This window comes from Catharus ustulatus, chromosome 1 (genome assembly GCF_009819885.2).
Source record: "Catharus ustulatus isolate bCatUst1 chromosome 1, bCatUst1.pri.v2, whole genome shotgun sequence".
In the NCBI taxonomy this organism is placed as follows: domain Eukaryota; kingdom Metazoa; phylum Chordata; class Aves; order Passeriformes; family Turdidae; genus Catharus; species Catharus ustulatus.
Genome location: NC_046221.1, coordinates 73,492,500 through 73,512,622, shown reverse-complemented (window position 1 = coordinate 73,512,622; position 20,123 = coordinate 73,492,500). Strand labels below are relative to the sequence as shown.

The 20,123-nt window shown below is 40.1% G+C and overlaps 1 protein-coding gene across 2 annotated transcripts; it reads right to left on the bottom strand.

Moving 5' to 3' along the window:
- Positions 1-328: 328 nt before the first annotated feature.
- On the bottom strand, positions 329-20,054 carry VPS4B (vacuolar protein sorting 4 homolog B). Of its 2 annotated transcripts, XM_033066495.1 has the most exons (11): positions 19,929-20,054; positions 17,105-17,216; positions 15,573-15,723; positions 14,231-14,298; positions 12,483-12,602; positions 12,103-12,259; positions 9,643-9,791; positions 9,390-9,471; positions 6,403-6,622; positions 3,664-3,801; positions 329-1,870 (listed from the first exon to the last, which is right to left on the bottom strand). In XM_033066495.1, the coding sequence occupies exons 1-11, from the start codon at positions 19,953-19,955 to the stop codon at positions 1,769-1,771; spliced, it is 1,326 nt and encodes a 441-aa protein (XP_032922386.1). In that variant the 5' UTR covers positions 19,956-20,054; the 3' UTR covers positions 329-1,768. The 2 variants fall into 2 exon arrangements, with proteins under 2 accessions (XP_032922386.1, XP_032922395.1); XM_033066504.1 differs by lacking the exon at positions 19,929-20,054 and having other exon boundaries at positions 15,573-16,875; positions 17,105-17,193.
- Between the last annotated feature and the right edge of the window lie 69 nt (positions 20,055-20,123).

The window sequence follows — 20,123 nt, the reverse complement described above, 5'->3', positions numbered from 1 at the left end:
CTTATTACCCATAGTTGCTTTACCTACGCTGGAATTCCTGCCCTCACCCACTCCCTCTCCTGCCAGCCCCCCAAAAGCTAACAGAAAAATGTGCAGCCCACTGATTCATACTTACACATTCTGATGTAAGACAAAGGTAAAGATGTGTAACTGAAGGATTTTACAAAAAATGCTTCATCATGTTAGTTAAAAAATGCTCAGCACCTTGAAGATCAAAGAATATTTAACTATTTTGTTTGGTTATTAAACACAGAAACAAAAGTCTAAGGAGAAAATAAAGCAGTAAAAACTTAAACATAACATTGAAGAAATACTCAAGTAACATAGCTGATGTTGTACTACAACATTTTACTTCATTTAAGTACAGAAAATGTCACCCATCCTATGATTTATAAAGTACACAAAATATGTACATAAAAGAAACCAAACCCCATCAAAAGATGATCATATTTGTGCATATGTACATAGAACATACACACCTAAAATGTGCAAATTTCTTTTAATGCAAGTTAAACAAAACATTTGCAGGAATACAGTTGTACAATGATAATGGAAGATAAGAGTATTCTAGATATCCTAATGGTGTTTCCTATCTACAGCCAGTGCAAACTTACAAGGCACAAACTCAATGCTGATGCTGTAGTGTTGTAAGTTACATTCAGGCACATCTCCATTTGCAGTTCTGCAGAAAAAGAGCAATGGAAGTGCTACTTTTATACTAAACTGCCAGCCTTCTCTCCCAGTTAAAGCACTAAATTGATGTAACCTATATGCTACAGTTACCAGTGGGGTTCTGGGTTAATTCATCATTGAAAAGGCTGTGGCTAAAACATCTGTTCTAATCTCCTTGCATGTGAAAGTATGCTATTTCCCAAAAGACCTCCCAGACATTCTTCAAAGACTACATATACCTTGCCAGCCTTAACATGTGGGATCTTAGAGGACATTACTATTGCTTTTTTCTAACTTTAGTCAAAACTTCACCACGAAGAGAATCCAAATTTTAAAAACCAAAACATCAAATAAATCAAATCCCTCAAGAACAGCCAGCAAAACACCTTCTGAGTTACCTGCATTTAACAAACTTGTGTTAAATTGCATAGTGATAGTGTGTACCAGCTAGTAAAGAGTTAAAAAAAAATCTTGCTGTTTAAGGCAAAATTTTAATACAGCATAGCAGAAAAAAAAAATCCAAACAGGTCTATCAATATTTAATCAAAGTACTGGCCCATGTAGTCTTATCCTCACAGTGTCTTCTTTTTCACTTTAACAGCAAACCCACACTTGCAGTATGCTTGATTAGAAAATTTTGTTGCATTTTCCTAAATGAAATGAAAGCAATTAATACATATGCTGATTGACTGATACTGAAATCACCTAACAAATATGTTCTCTCCCACCCCTTAAAAAGCTCTTTGACCTTACTGGGAGTTTAAATCTCACTGGTATCCAGGTCTAATTTACTACCTAAAATGGAACTAATAATTTAAAGCTTTCTAGTATTTATTAGACATGACCACATCACTTTGCTCTCTCACCCTAAAATTGCATTTTTGCATTATTTTTCAATAGAAGACATTTAATAGACATTTGAGGAAAACAATACAATACAAAAGCTTAAGGGTCTTTGCAAAGGTACCTTCTATTCCTTCTGCAGAGTAAGAAAGGGGTGATTTTATTGGCATTTATTTGAAGTGCCATCAATAAAGACACAAGAATACTTTAAAAAGAAAAAAGAAAGTTCTAATGCTTCACACACATCTTTGGTTTAGCCTTCCTGACCAAAGTCTTCTGTAAACTTTCTCAGCTTCTCCAGGTCCTGTTCATTAACTGTTGGTTTTGTGCTAGCAAGCGACCTGAGCATATCAGTCTGTCAGAAAAAAAAAACAAACATGTTTTCAGAAACAAGTATAGTACCACTGTTGGTAATTTTGCTGCCAGGACAAATATGCATTAAAAAAAAAAACCATTTAAAAGTTCTATTAACACAAAACTTTAGGTAAGCCTGAATACTTCTGCACACAGGCAGACTTTTGACCCTTTAAATGTAGACAACGGTCAGTGAGTTTTCCAGTAACAACAACCACCTCAGATTTAGGTTTAGGCCACTCATCCATTCAGTTTTTATTAATCTCTGTTTTAAAAGAAGTGAACTTCCCTTTTATCTGGTCAGTTACTATTTTCAACCCGTGATTTAACTACTGTAGATTTAATGGAAAAAAATCAGATGTTCCCATGCACTCTTCGGAGTCCAGGAATTTAGAACAGCAGTTTGTGATTCATCTCTAGCAAAGTTTTACTGCTCATGACTGGTAATTTCTGTCTCTTCAATTCAGTCAATTTTCTAAATAAATATTAAGATGCTAGGAAATGGAGTTGAGAAAAAAAAAAATCCATAGGTCTATGAAGTTGAAAGCAGAGTTTTAAAATACACTGTGAATAAAAAGGGTAAAGAAAATTAATCAATTCCCAGCCAAGGGCAACTGAAAAAAGCAGGTGCCCAACAATTCATATTACTATAAAATTATGGATAAATTCCAAAAATTAGTATGAAGATTTTCCACATATGGTATTTGTCTCATCAGACCAGAGACACCCTGCTCAAAAAGAATTAAAGCTTTATCCTTTATGGACAAGAACTGATCTTGGACACTGAAACATCTGCCTGTAGTGCATCAGAGCCCAGGTACCATTAGGAGCACAGAAGGAAATGCTGTCTTTAATTCCAGGAAAGACTGATTAAAAATCCAATTAGACCATGCAGGGAGAAGTTTTAGGGCAGGCCTGTACCTGCATAAATCCTTTTCTGCTTCCTCAGTACGCAAATACACACAGGAAATTCTTTTCTGGAATACAGTGATGGTTCTATTTACAAAGCAATGCCTGTGATCCCCATGAAATGCATTGATTTCTTTCATTCCTTACAGGACTGTTTGCACACAGGAAATTACAGCAACACAGATTTGTTATTAAGGGCTTCCCACAAACTCTGTACATAAATTCAAAATTTTCTTCTGCTGCTCTTGGGGGAAAAAAAAGAGTGTCCAGCAATTTTTTTTTTCTTAAACAGTGAACTAAAACTGAAGACTGTTACACATATTATTCCCTAGGCCAAAACAAGTATTTTCGTATGCACAAAGAAAACAGCAGAAAGAGCTGTATCACCTGTGATGAATTTTAACCTAAACTACCATTACATCCAAAATCTTCTTACATTTTGGTTTTTACACTTGTATCTATTTTACGGGCAATATTTACCTATAGCATATCCCTTCCAAATTTACAGTGAATGTAATTTTCCATTTCCAGTATAAGCCACAGTGATGAGAAAAAAGTGTACAATGGTGCAAGAACCCTATAGGTTTCGAATGAATAAAAGCCAAGTGAAAGAACAGTGCAAGAGCCAGATACTGTCTATGGATAAAAGGATGGCAGCTGCATGCCAACAGACAAGAATAAGAAATGCTTATCAGGGATAGACAGCTGCCTTTTTCATAAGCATGCCATACTGTAGTAATTTATGTTGAGAATTCAAATGTTATCTGGTATGCCCAGCACTTCCAAAAACAACATCATATCCAATTGTCCTGAAAAAGACTCTTTACCTTAAAGCCTTTTCAGAGCTCTGCCAAACGGGAAAGAAATGCTACAAAGAATACCTACCATGGAAACTTTAGGCTCCAGTAATTTATCACCTGGGACCTCCATCCATGTCATTTCCGTGGCACCACCATCACCTGGAGAGCAAGGAGTGTATAAATCTACCATCGTATTTGGATTAGACACTGATGGTCCTTTTACCTAAAAACAAGAAAACACTCAGTTTATACGAGTTATTATTTTGAAGACAGAAATCAGAAGCTGAACAGCACCCAAAGCAAAAATCTTTCCTTGATTTTATGCAGCTGCCCTACCCACTGGGAACACATGTCCTGTGAAAGAGAAATTGTACAAGTGTAATTCACCTTGAAAACATGCAACTGTAGCCAGATGCTTAAATTCACATCAGGTCAAATCCCAGAAGGATCCTCTTAAGGCTGAGGATTTCTGTGGAAAACTGACAGGCCAGGAAGTCTGCTTGGTGAAGACCACCCTTCCTGGTCCCTTGTCACTTTAGGTTCGTTCATCTCTAGTTAACAGCTCCCTAATAGCTTCCCAGCGCCTTTCGCTCTGACATCCCACGCTCCCAAGCTCCCAGCGCCTTTCCCGGCACCACCCGAGCAGCGCTCCGCAGAAAACAGCGCCACCTAGTGGGAGAACAAACCAGTCTTTTCTCCCCCCACCAGCCAGGACAGACCCAAAAATGCCGCACCGGGTGTCTGCTCCCTTTCTGCAATGTGCTGTTTCCTGCAGCACCACACACTCACGGGAACTCGGTGCATACGCAGAGGTTAAAGGACAACATGCTAAGTGGCTACGGACAGAACTGCATGTGCTATTCCAAGCTGCATTTAGAGCAAGCTGCTGGGGAGCAGACTGTAATATTCAAAATGCACTCTGGCAAACCTGCATTATCACGTATGGCAAGGAAAGGTTTACAGTTAATTACCGACAACTGTGGAAAGCTCTGCTGAACTGAGGCAAGTCCTCTGCTACAACGCAAATAATAATGCTCAGATTTTGCTTATAAAAACACAAAATCACATCCAATTAAAGCATTAACAATACAAGTGGAATGAACTTGGCTCGTGTCAGAGCATTCTAAGTATTGCAGTTGTGGGTTTTTTCCTTCCATTTTTTTTCTTGAGCAAAAATAGTTAAGATGCAAGAAATGCTTTTGAAGTTGTTCTGCAAACTGTGACAAGTGAGGTTATTTCACTGCTCCATGGCAAGCTGAAACATGCCTCAGATTGTTCCAAATTTGAACAAAATGCTAAAAGCTAACAGCCCTTTAACCAGAAATGCCATTTTCATGTAAAATTAACAACAGATAAATACTTCAGACATCACTGCTTAAGGGAAGGAAGCATCTAGAAAATCCTTGATGTATCAATGTCATTGTTTATTTATCAACAAATAAAGCTTACATCACATTGTTACTGTGAGCTGTCCCCTCTCATACTCTGGACCCTACTGGATTTAAGTCGTTCTCTTTGAATCTTAAGCTGAATGAATTCTTTGGAAGAAACAACACTGAAAATAAGGAGCCTATCTTCAAAGTGAGTGTAGCTGCTTGGTTCAGGGCCCTTAACCCTTTTATGTCAGGTTGAGTTACTGGTAAAAAAAAAACGTAATTGTAACTGAGATGACAAAGAACTGCTGCCAACACAACACACATGGTACTTGACACCTTAGCATCTGAAGTTTTTCCTACCACACCTGCTCTTCTATGAAGCAACAAATTAAACCTTCCTTTTACAGCAATTAGCACCTCTGCAGAATATCCTGATCCACCTGCACCCAAGAAACATGAATTTCTGTAAAAATCTAACTTTGCACTCTTTGCACTAAAAATATTAACAAAAAGTACCTTTAGTCTGGGTCTACTTTAAAATATGCTAAAATATAGCAAAATAAAATTTTATTCAGCTGATACACATCGTATGTACTTTAATCTCTGTTTATAACCATTGATATTATCATCCTTTTTTTTTTTCCATTTAAGAGTTTAATAGTTTATAGGGAACAATAAATTTGACTGAACAAGACCCATCTGTGCAAATTCTCCAGGGGAAAGACATTCCCAGATGTAATGGATTTAGACTGGCGGTAAAGAATGCCAATTGGTTCTCCTTCAGATAAAGTTTGAGATCCAAATATTATGAAGAAATGTTACTTAAATCAATACACAGCATATAGAAGTAACTGGAAGATAAGACAAACCATATAGTTTGAATAGGCTCTTTGGTGTGTACCTATCTAAAAGTAAACTGGTTTCTACATCACAGCAGTGAAAATGAAACACAGACCTTGCTCAGTTGCGTTGCATCTTTACTGCTGTAATTGATTCAATGTTTCTACCAGAACTCTACCAGATCCTTAATTTTTCAGTTTGAAAAATATGCCAAGTAAACAGAATGTGCTTAAGTATAATCCATCTGTTCTCAAGTGGAAGAGAGATACATTATTTTTTTTCCCCAGCATGTTAAGAACCACTTAACTTGAAATAGGAGAAGAGCACTTCTGTAACATTGCCATTTAAACAGCAAACTGAATGCTTTTAACACTCTCTAGAGACATTAAGAGTTAGAGCATGAATATTCAGAAATTAGCTCCATCAGACTTATGGCAGGACTAGGAGGGGCACAGGGAAAGGAAGAACAGTTCTCCCCAGTAAATAAGAGGGACATTCATAAGCATGCAGTATTACCTGAAACCAAATTCAGTTTATTTGCAGGGAATTTTCAAATTAAGACTCTTCTCATAGATGAAATAACTTGAAAAATTTTGATTCCTACTTACTTTTTTAAAGTGAGTTGCTGATTGCACTTTTCTAACAGGCTGCATCAGTGCATCACGGACAATGACACTTATATCTGCACCAGAATAGCCCTCGGTTCTTTTCCCAAGCTCTCGATAATCTGAGTCTTTTAGCTCATTTGGAGTTGACCCAAGGTGAAGTTTGAACATCGCAGCCCTGGCATGGTCTTCAGGTAAAGGAATATAAATACGCTTCTCAAACCTGGTTTAAAAAAGACAAAACCAAAAAGCGTTCCCAAGATGCCAGCTCATGCAGGTGCACAGTGGAAAGAGCTCATGCAAATGAGTTTGCTCTTAGCAATATTAGAAAGAAGCAGTTTCAGTACAATAAACCTTTAAAAAAACATCTGAGGCAAATATTCAGCAACCTATTCTCATAAATAATACTTTAGTTAGTATAAGCTAACATCCAGAATATGACAACTGCTTCCTTTACATTACAAAAACCACCCCTTCAGACTGACGTTTTTCCAGCAGACTTTAAGTCTTAAAAAAAAAAACCTGAGAGGAAGAAGTCTTTAAGTGTTAAAGTGTATTTGAACGGATTTCACACTCAAAGAAAGAACTGCCTGATAACAAGTTCATGCCACAACTTTCTGCAGTCTCCAACTAAATTAAGAAAACACCATAGATGGAAATAAATTTGAAGTACAGTAATTTCACGACTACAAGGCACACCCTTTTGACTAAAATTTTTCCCCAAACCCAGAAGGGCGCCTTATAGTCCAGTGCGCCTTACCTGATGTACAAAGTTCAGAAATTTGCGAACCCGGAAGTGTGAGCTGAGCTGGGACCCGCGGGAGCTGCGACCGTGTGGGGGAAGTCGGGAACCGGGGAGGTGCGGCCGCCGGGCGGGGGAAACCGGGAACCGGCGCGGCCGCCGGCCAGGAGAAGCAGGGGGAAGCGGCGCGACCGCGGGGAAGTGCTAAGAAGCACTGCGGGAAAGCAGCGAAAAAGCACCGCGGGAAAGCGCCGAAAAGCGGTGAAAGAGCGCCGTGAGAAAGCGCCGAAAAGCGGTGAAAAAGCGCCGCGGGAAAGTGCCACGGGAAAGCGCCAAGAAGCGGCAAAAAAGCACCGTGGGAAAGCAGCGAAAAAGTGGTGTCGCCGCCAGCCAGGGGGAAGCTGGGATGCAGCGCGGCTGCGCAATGGGAGCCGGAAGCCGTGCCAGCCGGGCAGGCGGGCGGGAGTGCCGGGACCCGCTGCACGGGGAGTGCGCCTGGGGCTGCGTTCAAAGGCTACACCGATCTTTGAAAAATGTTTGCAAATTGAGCACCTGCCAGTAATTCGTTACTTTGTTGCACACTGCGCGGCTCCTCGCTGCAAAAAAATAGTGTGCCTTATAGTCCGGTGCGCCTTATATGATCTACAAAGTTGCGAAAGTTGCCGACTTCGGGCGGTGCGCCTTATGGTCATGAAATTACTGTAATTCTCAAGACAACACTGCTAAGTGCAGTTCCTCCTTTGAAGCAGCATCTGTCCTCAGAGTGGAGATTACCTCCCATCAACAAAGTAAGAGCAACTCCAAATTCTGCTGAAGACAATTAACCTGATATACATGACAAAGTGGTCCAAATCCATGAAAAATTAATTTTATTACAGTCATTGTTGTACAAGTTCCTTTAAGTCTTGCAGGCAAGCGGTAGGGAATTTCTCTTTCAAGCTGCTGAGCAGGAAAATGGTTTGGGTTGAGAGGGACCTTGAAGATCATCTGGTTCCAACCCCCCTGCCACAAGCAGGGACATCTTCCCCTAGACCAGCTTACTCAGAGCCCCATGCAACCCGGCCTTGAACACTTCCAATGATGGGACATCCACAACTTCTCTGGGCAACCCATGCCAGTGTCTCATCACCCTCATCATAAAAAATTTCTTCCTTACGCACAGTCTAAACCCATCCTCTTTCAGTTTCAACAACTGCTCCTTATCCTGGCATTACAAGCCTGGGAAAAAAAAAACCAAGGAACATCTCTCCACCTTTCTAGTAAGCTCCCTTTATATATTGAAAGGCCACAATAAAGTCTCTCTGGATCCTTCTCTTCTCCAAGTTGAACAGCCCCACTCTTTTAGCCTGTCTACATAGGAAAGATGTTCTGATCATTTTCCTGGCCCCCTTCTGAACACACTCTATCAGGTCCATGTATGTCTTTTACTGTGGATCCCAACCAACTTCAAGAATGACTTGAAATTTTCAGCAACACCTTCACTTCTAAATCTGGCTCATACAACACTAGAGTAATGCAGATGGGAAGTGACATGTGGAGGTGACCTGGTCCAACCTCAAATCAAACTGAAGTATGGCCAGCCTGAATTCAGTATATAAATAAAAGTCACTGTCAGTCACACAAAAGTAAATTATTCTTTAGCCAACAAAAATGGGCATTATCCAAGCTGTGTTCTCATCACAACATAATCCTATTTGTCACATAACTGCATCTATCCTCTGCTTGCTCTGCAGCTCAGAGAAAGATCCAAATAATCAGATACAGGCAATCCTGTAACTGCAAAAGCCCTTTATCTGTAAAACAGCAGTTAAAAATCAGAACTTGTGCTGACCAGTAGAAAACCATGGTGTTTCTGAGTAAGGTTACACTTCCATGAAAGAGATCAACCTACTCACCAGTTTGTTAATAGCTGAAAAGGAAAGCTTTACCCCTTCTGAGGTGTGTATTTTCTAACTTGTCCCCTAAGTCCTCCAGAAAACCAAAAAACAAGCAGAAAACTCTTGTTTCTTTAAGCATAATCATCTAACCAAGAAATCACATAAACTACAGGGTCAATACAAGAGTGAACGACCTACCTCTCTAAAGGGGCAAGTGACTATCAGTTTAGCTAAGTCTACTTCACGGAATTGAGTTCCAGAACATTAACTGTGTCAGAAAACATGAGCTAAATGAACACCTTAAGCACTCTCTGGCTGAAGGCTCACACCAGTTGTGAACTGCACATCATGAAAAACAAATGCCATCATACCTTCTTCTGATAGCAGAATCCAAAACCCAGGGTATGTTTGTTGCTCCTAAGACCAAGATTCCTTCATTGTCAACACCAACCCCTATATAAGGGCAGAAATAATTTGAAAGTTTAGATGATAAACAGACACTGTTTTTAAAAGTCATAAAAATTAAATGGGGTGGAACTGTAGATATTTTTACTGCTCTGATGCAAGCTACACTTAAAAATATATGTCTTAATTTCTCTGATTTTGAAAACCAAATAAACTTACCTTGCATCTGGACTAGAAATTCTGTTTTTATCCGTCTAGCAGCCTCGCTTTCATTTTCACTTCTTGACCCGCAGAGGGAATCTATCTCATCAATGAAGATGATAGAAGGTTTGTTTTCTCTGGCAAGCTGGAACAAGTTTTTCACTAATCTTAAAGAAGGAAACAGCTTCAGCTATATTAATAATTACAACAGCAGAAACACATAACTTCAGATTGTGAAACAGTCATTTCCTTTAGAGAAAGCAAGGAAAAAAAAAATCATTAACATAAAGCTATTCAAAGACACAACATTACTGCAGCTCCATGACTCAGAATTACACTGATTGAGAGGCCAGTATAATGAAAAAAAATTAAGAGTCCTCCAGGCATGATTTTGCAAGATAAAGCCCCTTTTCAGTTTACATTTCTACATGACAGCCTGGACTATACAAAACCACCAATTTAGAAAGATTCAAAAGAAAAAAAGCTTTCTCTTACATTTCTAACTTAAATTAATTCTAGAGATTTTGTAAGAAATAATATGTACATTAATTTCACGATTATAAGCCGCACATCCAGATGTCGGCAACTGTCTTGGGTTACAATACAGAGTGTGATAAAAGGTATCTATTCTATCACCATCTGTTGAGGGTGGGGGCAGTGATCCTTATCTCTGCGGGAAATATTCTGTTAATGGGCCATCTACTGAAACCAGGTAGGGCACTGTTCTTTATCTTTTCACAACCCATCCTTCCTCCAGAGAGTCATTTTCTGCTAATGGCCCATTGAGTCCCACTGTGTGACTGATAAAATTACTTCATCCCATTGGAAATTGCTCCAGCCAGGGGGAAGAGCCCAACACTTCTTACCAAGATAAAACAGAGGTTTTGGGACACTAAGGGAGCCCCTTTCTCCACTGGACCCCAGAGGAAAACTGGATTTCTCCACATCATCACTGGACCTCTGGAGGGAAACTGCACCTTCTACAGGACCACTGCTTCAACTGAATCACATCTGCAGGAGGATGCGGCCACCATTTAATGGGACTGCTACCAACACCCTGCCTGATGGGGTGTCAGGTTGTACTCTGACTTTGTCAGGGTTTGGAGTTTGTTTCTTTGTAGTATTGTATTTCTATTTTAATTTCCCTAGAAAAGAACTGTCATTCCTAATTCCCATATTTTTGTCTGAAAGCCCCTTGATTTCAAAATTACAATAATTTGGAGGGAGGGGGTTTACATTCTCCATTTCAAAGAGAAGTTCCTGCCTTTCTCAGCAGACACCTGTCCTCCAAACTAAAACAGCAACTTTTTGTTCTTTGTCCATATATAAGCCGCACCTGATTATAAGCTGCACTTCTGGGTTCGGATCAAAATTTTAGTCAAAATGGAGCGGCTTATAATCGTGAAATTATTTTACCTTTACTTTAGACAACTTTAATTACTAAATAATTTTTGTATGACAAGAAATATTGGTTTCAAATAAAATAAACAAAACAACCTAAAACAACCCCCCATATACTCCTGGCCATCTCTCATGATCACAGTTTAAAAAAGAAAAATAAATAGGAATGTGCTGGGAAATTCTTCATATTACAGCACTAAGTCTCAGGCAATAGTCTCAAATGAAGTCGAGCATAAAATCTAATGCCAAGCTAGTCTCCAGTTCTGTATTCCTTTTGCAACAGAAGAAAAGCAGCTTAAGGTTTCCAGCTTTCTGGGGGAAAAAATAACTCAGTTCAAACACTTTATCTAATAGCCTTTCTTTCTCAGTCTATCAACTTTTAAATAATGTTGCTCGGTTGTCCCACACTTCAAGCTACTAAATCATAGTTGAGACAAGTATGCTTATCATTATATGAAAATCCTTTCCCTATAAACCCAGAGCTTTTTATTCATTCAGGAAATCTTTTTTGGAAGAATAGATGGACAAATTCCTGGACTTCTAGACTGTAGCCAACATGTCATTCCTGGTCTTCTGGCTTCCTGGTCTTCTTCATACATCACACATTAAGAAATGAAGAGTTAGCATATGGACCCACAAAACTTCCTTTCATGGCTGCTTCTCTCCTTCAACTTATCTTTGCAAGTCTCTTATTTCTTTCAGATTTTGTTCGAAATTAGGATGAACAAAAAGCCCACCTCCATATTGACAAAGAAATGCCACACAGTGGCCAGGACAGATGAATGGGGAGATGCCAAGAAGCAAAGTAACTCAGCACTTCAGACTGATACAGTGTACAATCACAGCTGAATTCAGAAGGGAAATGAGCTCTGTGGTGCTCCCAAATCCTTCTGAGCACTGAAGTGATTTGCTCAAAATGCAGCGCATAATGGTATCTTACATGGCAGTGCAGCATGAAGCACAGCAACACCTGTAGTTTGTTTTTAAAAAGACAAGACCATTCCCTCAAATTCTTTACAGCAACTTATCTCACTTTCTTGACAATGTTTTCCTGGACCTCTGGCAACTCCAACTTACTTTTCACTTTCACCTAACCATTTTGAGACAAGGTCAGATGAAGATACTGAGAAGAAGGTAGAGTTGTTTGCTTCCGTTGCCACAGCTTTTGCTAAATAAGACTTTCCTGTTCCTGGTGGTCCAAATAGGAGAATGCCTCTCCAGGGTGTTCTCTTGCCTGCAATAGAGAAACCAGCAGTTTTCAAAATACTGTTTTCTCATTATACTCTTCCAGGGTGCACAGAGGTTTTCCACATCTACCCATGAAACTTCTGGTAGATAGATCAAAACCTCTTTGTTAAGATATCAGCTTGAGTCTGTGATACATCAGCACAACATACTTCACAGGCCCCAGCGCCAGTTCTGACTGGCCAATGGTAAATAAATGCTGGAATCCTGACCTGTAAACAGGTGTGGAAATTTAATGGGAAGGATGACTGCTTCTTTAAGTGCCTCTTTGGCACCTTCAAGGCCAGCAACATCACTCCATTTGACATTTGGTCGCTCCATAACAATTGCTCCTGTATGAAAAGATTGTCTAAGTTAGTGATGTACATATCTTTTCACAATTACAATAAATTCCATTTGGCAAAAAAGAAATTCTATGCCCATGTCTATACTGAATAAAAACAAGGAATTTCTAAGATGATAGAAACAATTAATTCAATCAGTCAAATGGATGTTATTTTTACAGAAATCTGCCACACTTTTTTACCACAATAAACCATGGATAACCAGAATTTTTGTGAGTTAGTGGAAGTCCTGGCACTATCTCATCACTAAACTACCACTGTACTTCCCAAAACAATTGAAATTTCATTTTAAACAATGTAGCTACACTAGCCCAGAATTTTTTAATGAAGTAACTTGTTAGTATCTCCAGACATGCAGCAAACAAACTGACCACCTAATGGAAAACAGGTTTGAGAACTAGGGCTGAAACCATCAGAAAGGTTATATGGGTCCTGCTTAGTTGCAGACGTAATTTTTTTAGTCAAGGTACATTCAAAGTTTTGCACCAGGTCTCATCTTCCTCAATAAATGAGTTCAGCCAACTGAGCTGCAATTTAGTCTTCTCTTCAAACTGGTTAGTCTGATGCACTAAACATTTTGTCTCAACTACTTCTAGATGGGAAAACATGGAACTCAGGTAGGAATAGATTATTAGATCTATAATATTAGATCTTGTAATCCTAGCCACTACTTCTACTATCTGAGGTCAGATACATATGGAAAGAAACAAAGTTTGTACAGTGAGAGACAGGATAGGAATTCAGTGTTCATAAATTTTTCTGTCTCTTTAAAACAAACAGGAAATTGCCCTTGTAACTGTTCATAGGATTAAATAATGTGCAGACAAATAGAAAGAGCACAGCACAGTTTCCAGGGGTGATACAGCTCCTGAAATTACACAGGTACAAGATCTGGTAAATGCATTTGATTTTTGTTACAGTCAAAAACAGGAGAACAATGAGGTTTCTTCAGATCCATAAGCACCCTCTGGAAGGGAAGTTCTGAACAGTTCTTCATTATTAAAGGGAAATAAATATCAAAAAAGACTCCCTTTTACTGCACACCAAACTGCTGGTAGCTGCTATGTGTTGCTTCACTGTCTGTGTTCTGTATTTGAGTTCAAAAACCCAAAGTATGCTACTGAACTGGGACAGGACCATCGCTGCATGTAAGAAAATGCTGCCTTTTATTATAAGTGGGCAAGAATTCATTTTTCTTACTCTTACACATGAATACCAGTCTTAGTGTAAGCAGAACTGTTTTCACAACAAGTATTTGTATCATCATTTCCTTAGCCTCTAGGCAACATGCTAGGGCACTTAACAGTTAAAAACACTAAATCAGTTTACTCAATAGCTACCTGGGACTTTGCAACTTCTGTAAGAAATGCTAGCTTGATAGATGATGAAATTTTAATAAGGGTGCAGGAGACACACATTTCAATACAGTCACCGTATAAGTTCATGGCACACAGGTCCTTTTACTTCCACAAAGACTGCGCTTTTGGACATGAAGATTACATACTAGCTGAGCCACTTGAGACATTAAGTTAGTCCATAAAATTGAGATGGCAAAAATATAGGAACTTGCTTGACTGAAATGATCCCTATTTAAAGAAAAGGATGCTTCAAATTACCTTGAAGTTGATTCTGTAGCTTCTTTTTTTCAGGGTCCTCTGACTCCCCTTCCCCATCACTGTCATTCCTGATTTGGAAACAAAATGTTGAAATAAAATAAGAGAGACTGTTGCCTTAGGATAAAAATCAAAATGCAAAAAGCAGAAAACCTATGAGGTTGAGGAATGAAAGAAACATTGAGATGCTTTCAGACTTCTACCAGGTTTACATGATCGCAGGAAAGCAGAAGTACACTTTTTATGATTTCTTTCCAAGTCACCCTTCACCATTTCAACTTCCTCTTACAGGTCTGAGCCCTCTTAACATACTTCTACATGCTTTGAGCCAGCTTTTAGGAAACACAGCCCTTATATCCAGCAACACAGAGGTGCTGGAATGGTTTGTGTGTAGACATTGGCACTTCTCCTCCATCTGCACATGCAACAGGACTTGGCCAATTCCATCTAGTACTACAAAATTCTTGTCTTACCAGAGTGAAGGAAACTTGAAGTTTAAGAAGGAAAAGAGACTAGATAGTGAACAGTTGGAGTGAAGGTCACGAAAATACATGTAGCCTTTGTGGTATTAGCATTTCCTTCTATTATAAATAAGCAGAAGACAGTACAGCTCAAAAAATAAGGCTGATGACATGAGCAGACATTGAAAAAGACTGAAAATCAGGTGAAGTTTTAAGAGACAAGTGAGCAACTTTAGCTGTCTAGGACTCATAGAAAGGGCAGTTCCATCAGAAGGTATAATTCTGAATCCTTCCTTTCTCCATCCCCATAAAGGCAGTAGCAAATGCAAAAGAGGCTGGGCTTGTTTGGGTGGCTCTGCTTGTTCAACTCTCTGATATGTAAAGTGAGAAACAAATCTAAGGCAAGGGAAGCAGTGGAGAGACCAGGCAGCAGCAACACATTAGAGGGATTCAGTCCCCCTTACAGAACTTTACCCTACATAGAGCTTTTCGTCTCTTATCAAGTGTGAGACAGATCAAATTCAGTAACCCCAATAATCACCAGTCTGAAATTATTTTCTCGTTACTAAGTATTTAAATGCAGAAAACCTTTAAAGGTTATCAGGCTCCTTGCCATTAAATCCAAGAATCAGTGGATTCAGTTGTTAGTCCGAACCAGTTTTCATTCTTCAGTGAATTTCCTATGCAAATGTTCACATTTTAGTAAACAAGCACAGAAATGCTTGTGATGGTAATTCAAGTTATTTTTATTAGCCTACTGTATTTCAACATTAGAGTCATCTGAAGCATTTCAGAAACACAAGTAAAAATTATCTTTGAATAGTTGACGTTTAGAATAAGCTGAGTTCAGGAAGTATTTTGCTTTACCTTCTCCAAAAACATACCCTTTTCCTTCAGCAGGACCAGATTCTTTAACTGGTTTTGGTGCAGTTTTTTCTTTTTTTTTCAGATATTCTTTCAGCTTTTCTGCTCGGTCCAAGTATTCCGTACATTTTGCTCTAATGCTTTGTTTTGCTTTATCACCCTGTGCTTCATCTAAGAGTTTGAAGAGAAACAATTGTTTGTAAACAGCAAAGCACATATGCATCAATCAAAAAACAAGACTAAAAATCTGTCTTCCTTATCTCTTATCAATATGCCTCTCTCAGGGCTCACCACATAACCAAACATCTCAACTACTTATTTTTTCACTATACCTTGGAAAGAACTGACCAGAAAGATGTCATAATGTACCAGGAAATCAAATATTCACCTGAACATTGCCTTGGCTTAAAATTTGTCTCTAAAGGATTAAGGACAACAGCACTGGAAGTTTTTCTGTCAGCCTTTCAAGCTGCTAGACATTGCTTTAATAACTGCTTTTCTAAAATAGCTAATCAAGAAGTTGCTTGTGCTAGGCAATTTTAATTTAGAATCATAGTTGATTCTTCCACAGCCTGCTAATTTTAAAAGATAAAGAAACATTACATGAAACATCTGAAAGAACTAGGTGTATTTCAACAGCCACGCCATTCTCATAATCACTATTACAGTATTTCAAACCAACAATCAAAATTTAACATGTCAGGTTTACGAGCTAAGTTTCCAAAAATACATCAGTATTGTCAAAAGCCCAAAAAGTGATATTTTGAGAACATCTGCAAGATTTAAATGGATAGGAAGTGATGAACACAGATTATTCTAATAATAAAGGACTACAAAGTAAACTATTTTTTTCAAATCATGAAGATCTGTAAGTGACTTTTGTCAGGCAAGCAACCCTAGCCCACTTACATTAGGGCTGTACCCACATTAAGAAAGCCCACTCCTTGCATACAAACACTGAATATGGCACAAAAAGGTACACAGAAGTGTGAAAAGGCATAAAACAATGAGAATATGGAAATTGAAGAAAAACTGTTATGTACAAGTCCATCTCATACGTTTTCTCGGCCAAAAAAAGCAGCAAGACATTAAGGAGCAAAAAATGTCAGCAGAGAGGTTTTAGAAGGGCAAGCAGCATGAATTAAAGGAGCAAAAAACACTCTGCAGATACAGACTTCATGTGTAACATGGTTTTCAGCACAACAGAAATACAGGGATCCCTGTACTTATTGTCATATTTCCTCGTGCAGTGGCCAGCTTGAAACACTGCTACAAAAGTCCAGAGGAGAGACAGCAAACACCTGCCTCCTGTCTTAAAAAAACCTAAAACAAAACACAAGTAAAAGATAATCTGGTTTCTTACAAGAAGGGAGCAAGCACACAACACAGTAAAGGTAAAAGCTGCAAAATATATCACCTCAGTCAAACTACAATTAGCAAGTATCAACCGTTGATGAGAGCAAAAATTTAAATACTGATATCAACATAAGAGATTACTCTTGTGCAACCTGACGACTAAACTCTGTTTAATCATCCAACACATCACACTTACATTTAACAACATGGAGAAAATACTGCACAGCATGTTGGTACAAGCGGAAGGCTTCCTCATAGTTTCCTGCTTTATCTTCCTGTGCTGCCTTGCTAGCAAGGTCTATTGCTTTCTGTAACACAAACAAATAATTGCTGTACAAGAGCATTTTCCACGATCAGAGACCATTTAAGCTGTTACTGTTCTTAGGTGGCCAGTTGTTCTGCTCTTCGACATTTACCCCCTCACAGTTGGAGGCAATTGATTGTCTTAGGTATTTTGTACAAGACACAATATTTCCACCCTTTTAGGAACAGCAGGATTTACAAACTGCTGAAACTTACTAGCACACAAAAAAGTGAAAGTGGGAAGAACAAACTTCTCTGTACTAAGATGGAACTACTACTATTTTGTCTATGCAGTCTGTCTTACCAATCTCTTATATTTATTATGGAAAGATTTGGAAATCCATTATAAGGTTTGGGGTTTTTTTAATCACAGACCTAGGCACTTTGAACTATGATATAGATGTGCTGTTTAGGGCGTGGTTTAGGGGTGCACTTGACAGTGCTGGGTTAATGATTGGACTCAATCTTTTCCAACCTAAACAATTCTACAATTCCATGACTGATGACATCAGCAAATGCTGTAAACAGCACAGTCAAGACAGGAAGCACTTGATTACAATCACTGAAACTAGCAGCACTGCTCTTCAAACATTATGCTTGGAGACACTTTCAAAGACTAGTTGCTTGGCTTCTCTCAGAGGATTCAGATTCTTGATATCCTAGTGAGAAATTTTATTTATCACTCTGGTCGGAGAGGAGGAAAAAAACCCCAAAACAGAGAAAACATACCCAAATCTCGAGCATCACAGAGTTCTATGAGAAGCTATGAATGGATTTTCACTTTATGTGTTCAGCTAGTTTCAAACAAATCTGAGATCTAAGCCACTGTATTGCACACAGTGTCCTGTGGATTTATTGTATCACAACTATTCAGTTGGCCTTAAGTGCTTATTACTTTTTATTACACTTTCCTCCTTGGAATGCTGATACCACTTCAAGACAATTAAAACTGTCATTCTGACCACTGGTTCATGTAAGCTGAAAATAAGCAGTCAGCCAGAGTTAACCAACACCAACAAAATAGTCTATAGTCTATTTTTTCCCATGTGGTTCCCTTTCCTAAGCATAGCTAGTATGCTCGGGATGGTTATGTAATGTCAGGGAGTAAGGCTGAGAGTTTGAATTGCAGCAAGGAGTTTCCATTAGACATTCCAGTATAGATACTCCTGCCACTATCTACACTCCACTGTGTTTCAGGTAGAACAAAGCTAGTAAGCAACAGCCATGGAAGAAACAGCAAAATACTGCATTCTACTGCTTTGTTTTGCTGTCTTGGAAGCAAAGATCATCTCAACAGATCTACCTGAAATCAAAGGTATTTAAAAACAATGAACCAATTAAACAGACTCTACAGCTTTGTTGTGCTGGAGGACTGTAAGCATCTGTTTCTTTGGAACAGAACCAAAGTCTTTCCTTTTTGGAGAGGCCAGGAGTTGATGAGCAGTTTCCCAGGATGAATGAACAGCTGCCTCCTTGCTGCCCATTTTATGCTGACCCCCTTATGCACCTCTATGCACCACTCAAATCTAGCAACAGAACAAAAATTAACCCCCAAAAAAGTTATTTTCATATTAAAGTTCTTAAGTCCCATCAGTGACTCGCATTGGGATGTGTTATCCCAATAATTCCTGGATCCAGTACAACAAAGACAGTGATAAGTGTGATATTAATTCCAAACACTAAATGGCAAATTCATCTGCTAAACCAGAACTGTGAGAAAACGCGGCATGTCGCAGACCTGCTCCTCTGAAAAAGACAAAAGTCTGCATCAAGTATTGCCTGGCTTTTCTATACTCTCTTTTTGTAAAAAGTCAAAGACTATTACCTGGCTATAAGACTCTTAGCTCTAATATTTCATTACATTAGCTGCATCTTAGCCTGTTACTGTGAAGAACACCACTGCTATCAAACAAAAAATCATTATTAGAACGTTGTATGAACTAGGGCATAGATGACCAGCTCTAACAATCCCTGAGGCACAAACTATGTTTTATGAGGCCATGGGTTTATAGTTTGATGAACATCAACCGAGGAAAGAATGTCAGCTTAAAGAAGTGTCCTTCTTCTCCAGCTTAGTATATAGAGTCTATAACATCTCCTCTAGCTTTGCCAATGCAACAGTACACTGCCAGCGTAAACACCGTATACAAAAATGATCCCGGTTCAAACACCCTAAGACAAAAAAGGTTTGTTCTGAACGCCCTTATTTCACTTCGGGGGTCTGTTCTGCCAGCCAGCCGCTGAACCGATTACACCCCCAGCAGAGGGTTAACACAAGCGGAACAGCAGAGCAGGCAAAGGCTTCCCACAGCCGCCAGCAGCCTTACGGCAGCACCACGCGTCCAGACCACAAGAGGCAACAGCGCTTCCCGGGCGGGCACCAGGCCCCGCTGCCCGCGTCCCGCCGGGCTGGTGCCCCCAGGGACCCCCTCCCCTTCCCGGGACCCCCTCCCCAGGGTCTCACGGTCGGGGGCGATGAGGGCTGACCCCGAGCCCAAGCCGAGTGCCCCCACCCCACTCGGCTGCGGTGTCCGCGGCCCTCACGGCGGTGCTCCCGGCCCGCTAAGCACGGCGCGTTCGCGCTCCCCGTGCCCTGGCCCCGCCTGCAGCCCCGGCCCGGGACACCCCCGGCCCCGCTCCTTCCTGGCACCGCCCCCCGCCCGCCGCCGCTGCCGGGTCCGCCCCGCGCCGGGCAGGGCCGGCGCCGTTCGCTCTACCTGCAGGTTGCCGCCGTTGGCCGCCATGGCGCAGCGGCGAGGGGAGGGAGCGGCAGGAGACTGGAGCGGGGTGCGGGCCCGGTGCCGGTGGCGCAGCGCCCCTGCCCCGCCGCCCGCGGAACGCAAACCGCGGCTCCGCTGCCGCTTCCGCACCGAGCGCCGCTTCCGCCTCCGCTTCCGGGCACGCCCCGAGCG

What these genes read in the sequence shown, in the direction of transcription:
- VPS4B (XM_033066495.1), bottom strand. Translation starts at nt 19,955, where the DNA reads ATGGCGGCCAACGGCGGCAACCTGCAG. An exon ending in CCAACGGCGGCAACCTGCAG is followed by an intron (nt 17,217 to 19,928) that starts GTAGAGCGAACG and finishes TTTGTGTTACAG; the next exon opens with AAAGCAATAGACCTTGCTAG. An exon ending in ATTTCTAGTCCAGATGCAAG is followed by an intron (nt 9,472 to 9,642) that starts GTAAGTTTATTT and finishes GCCCTTATATAG; the next exon opens with GGGTTGGTGTTGACAATGAA.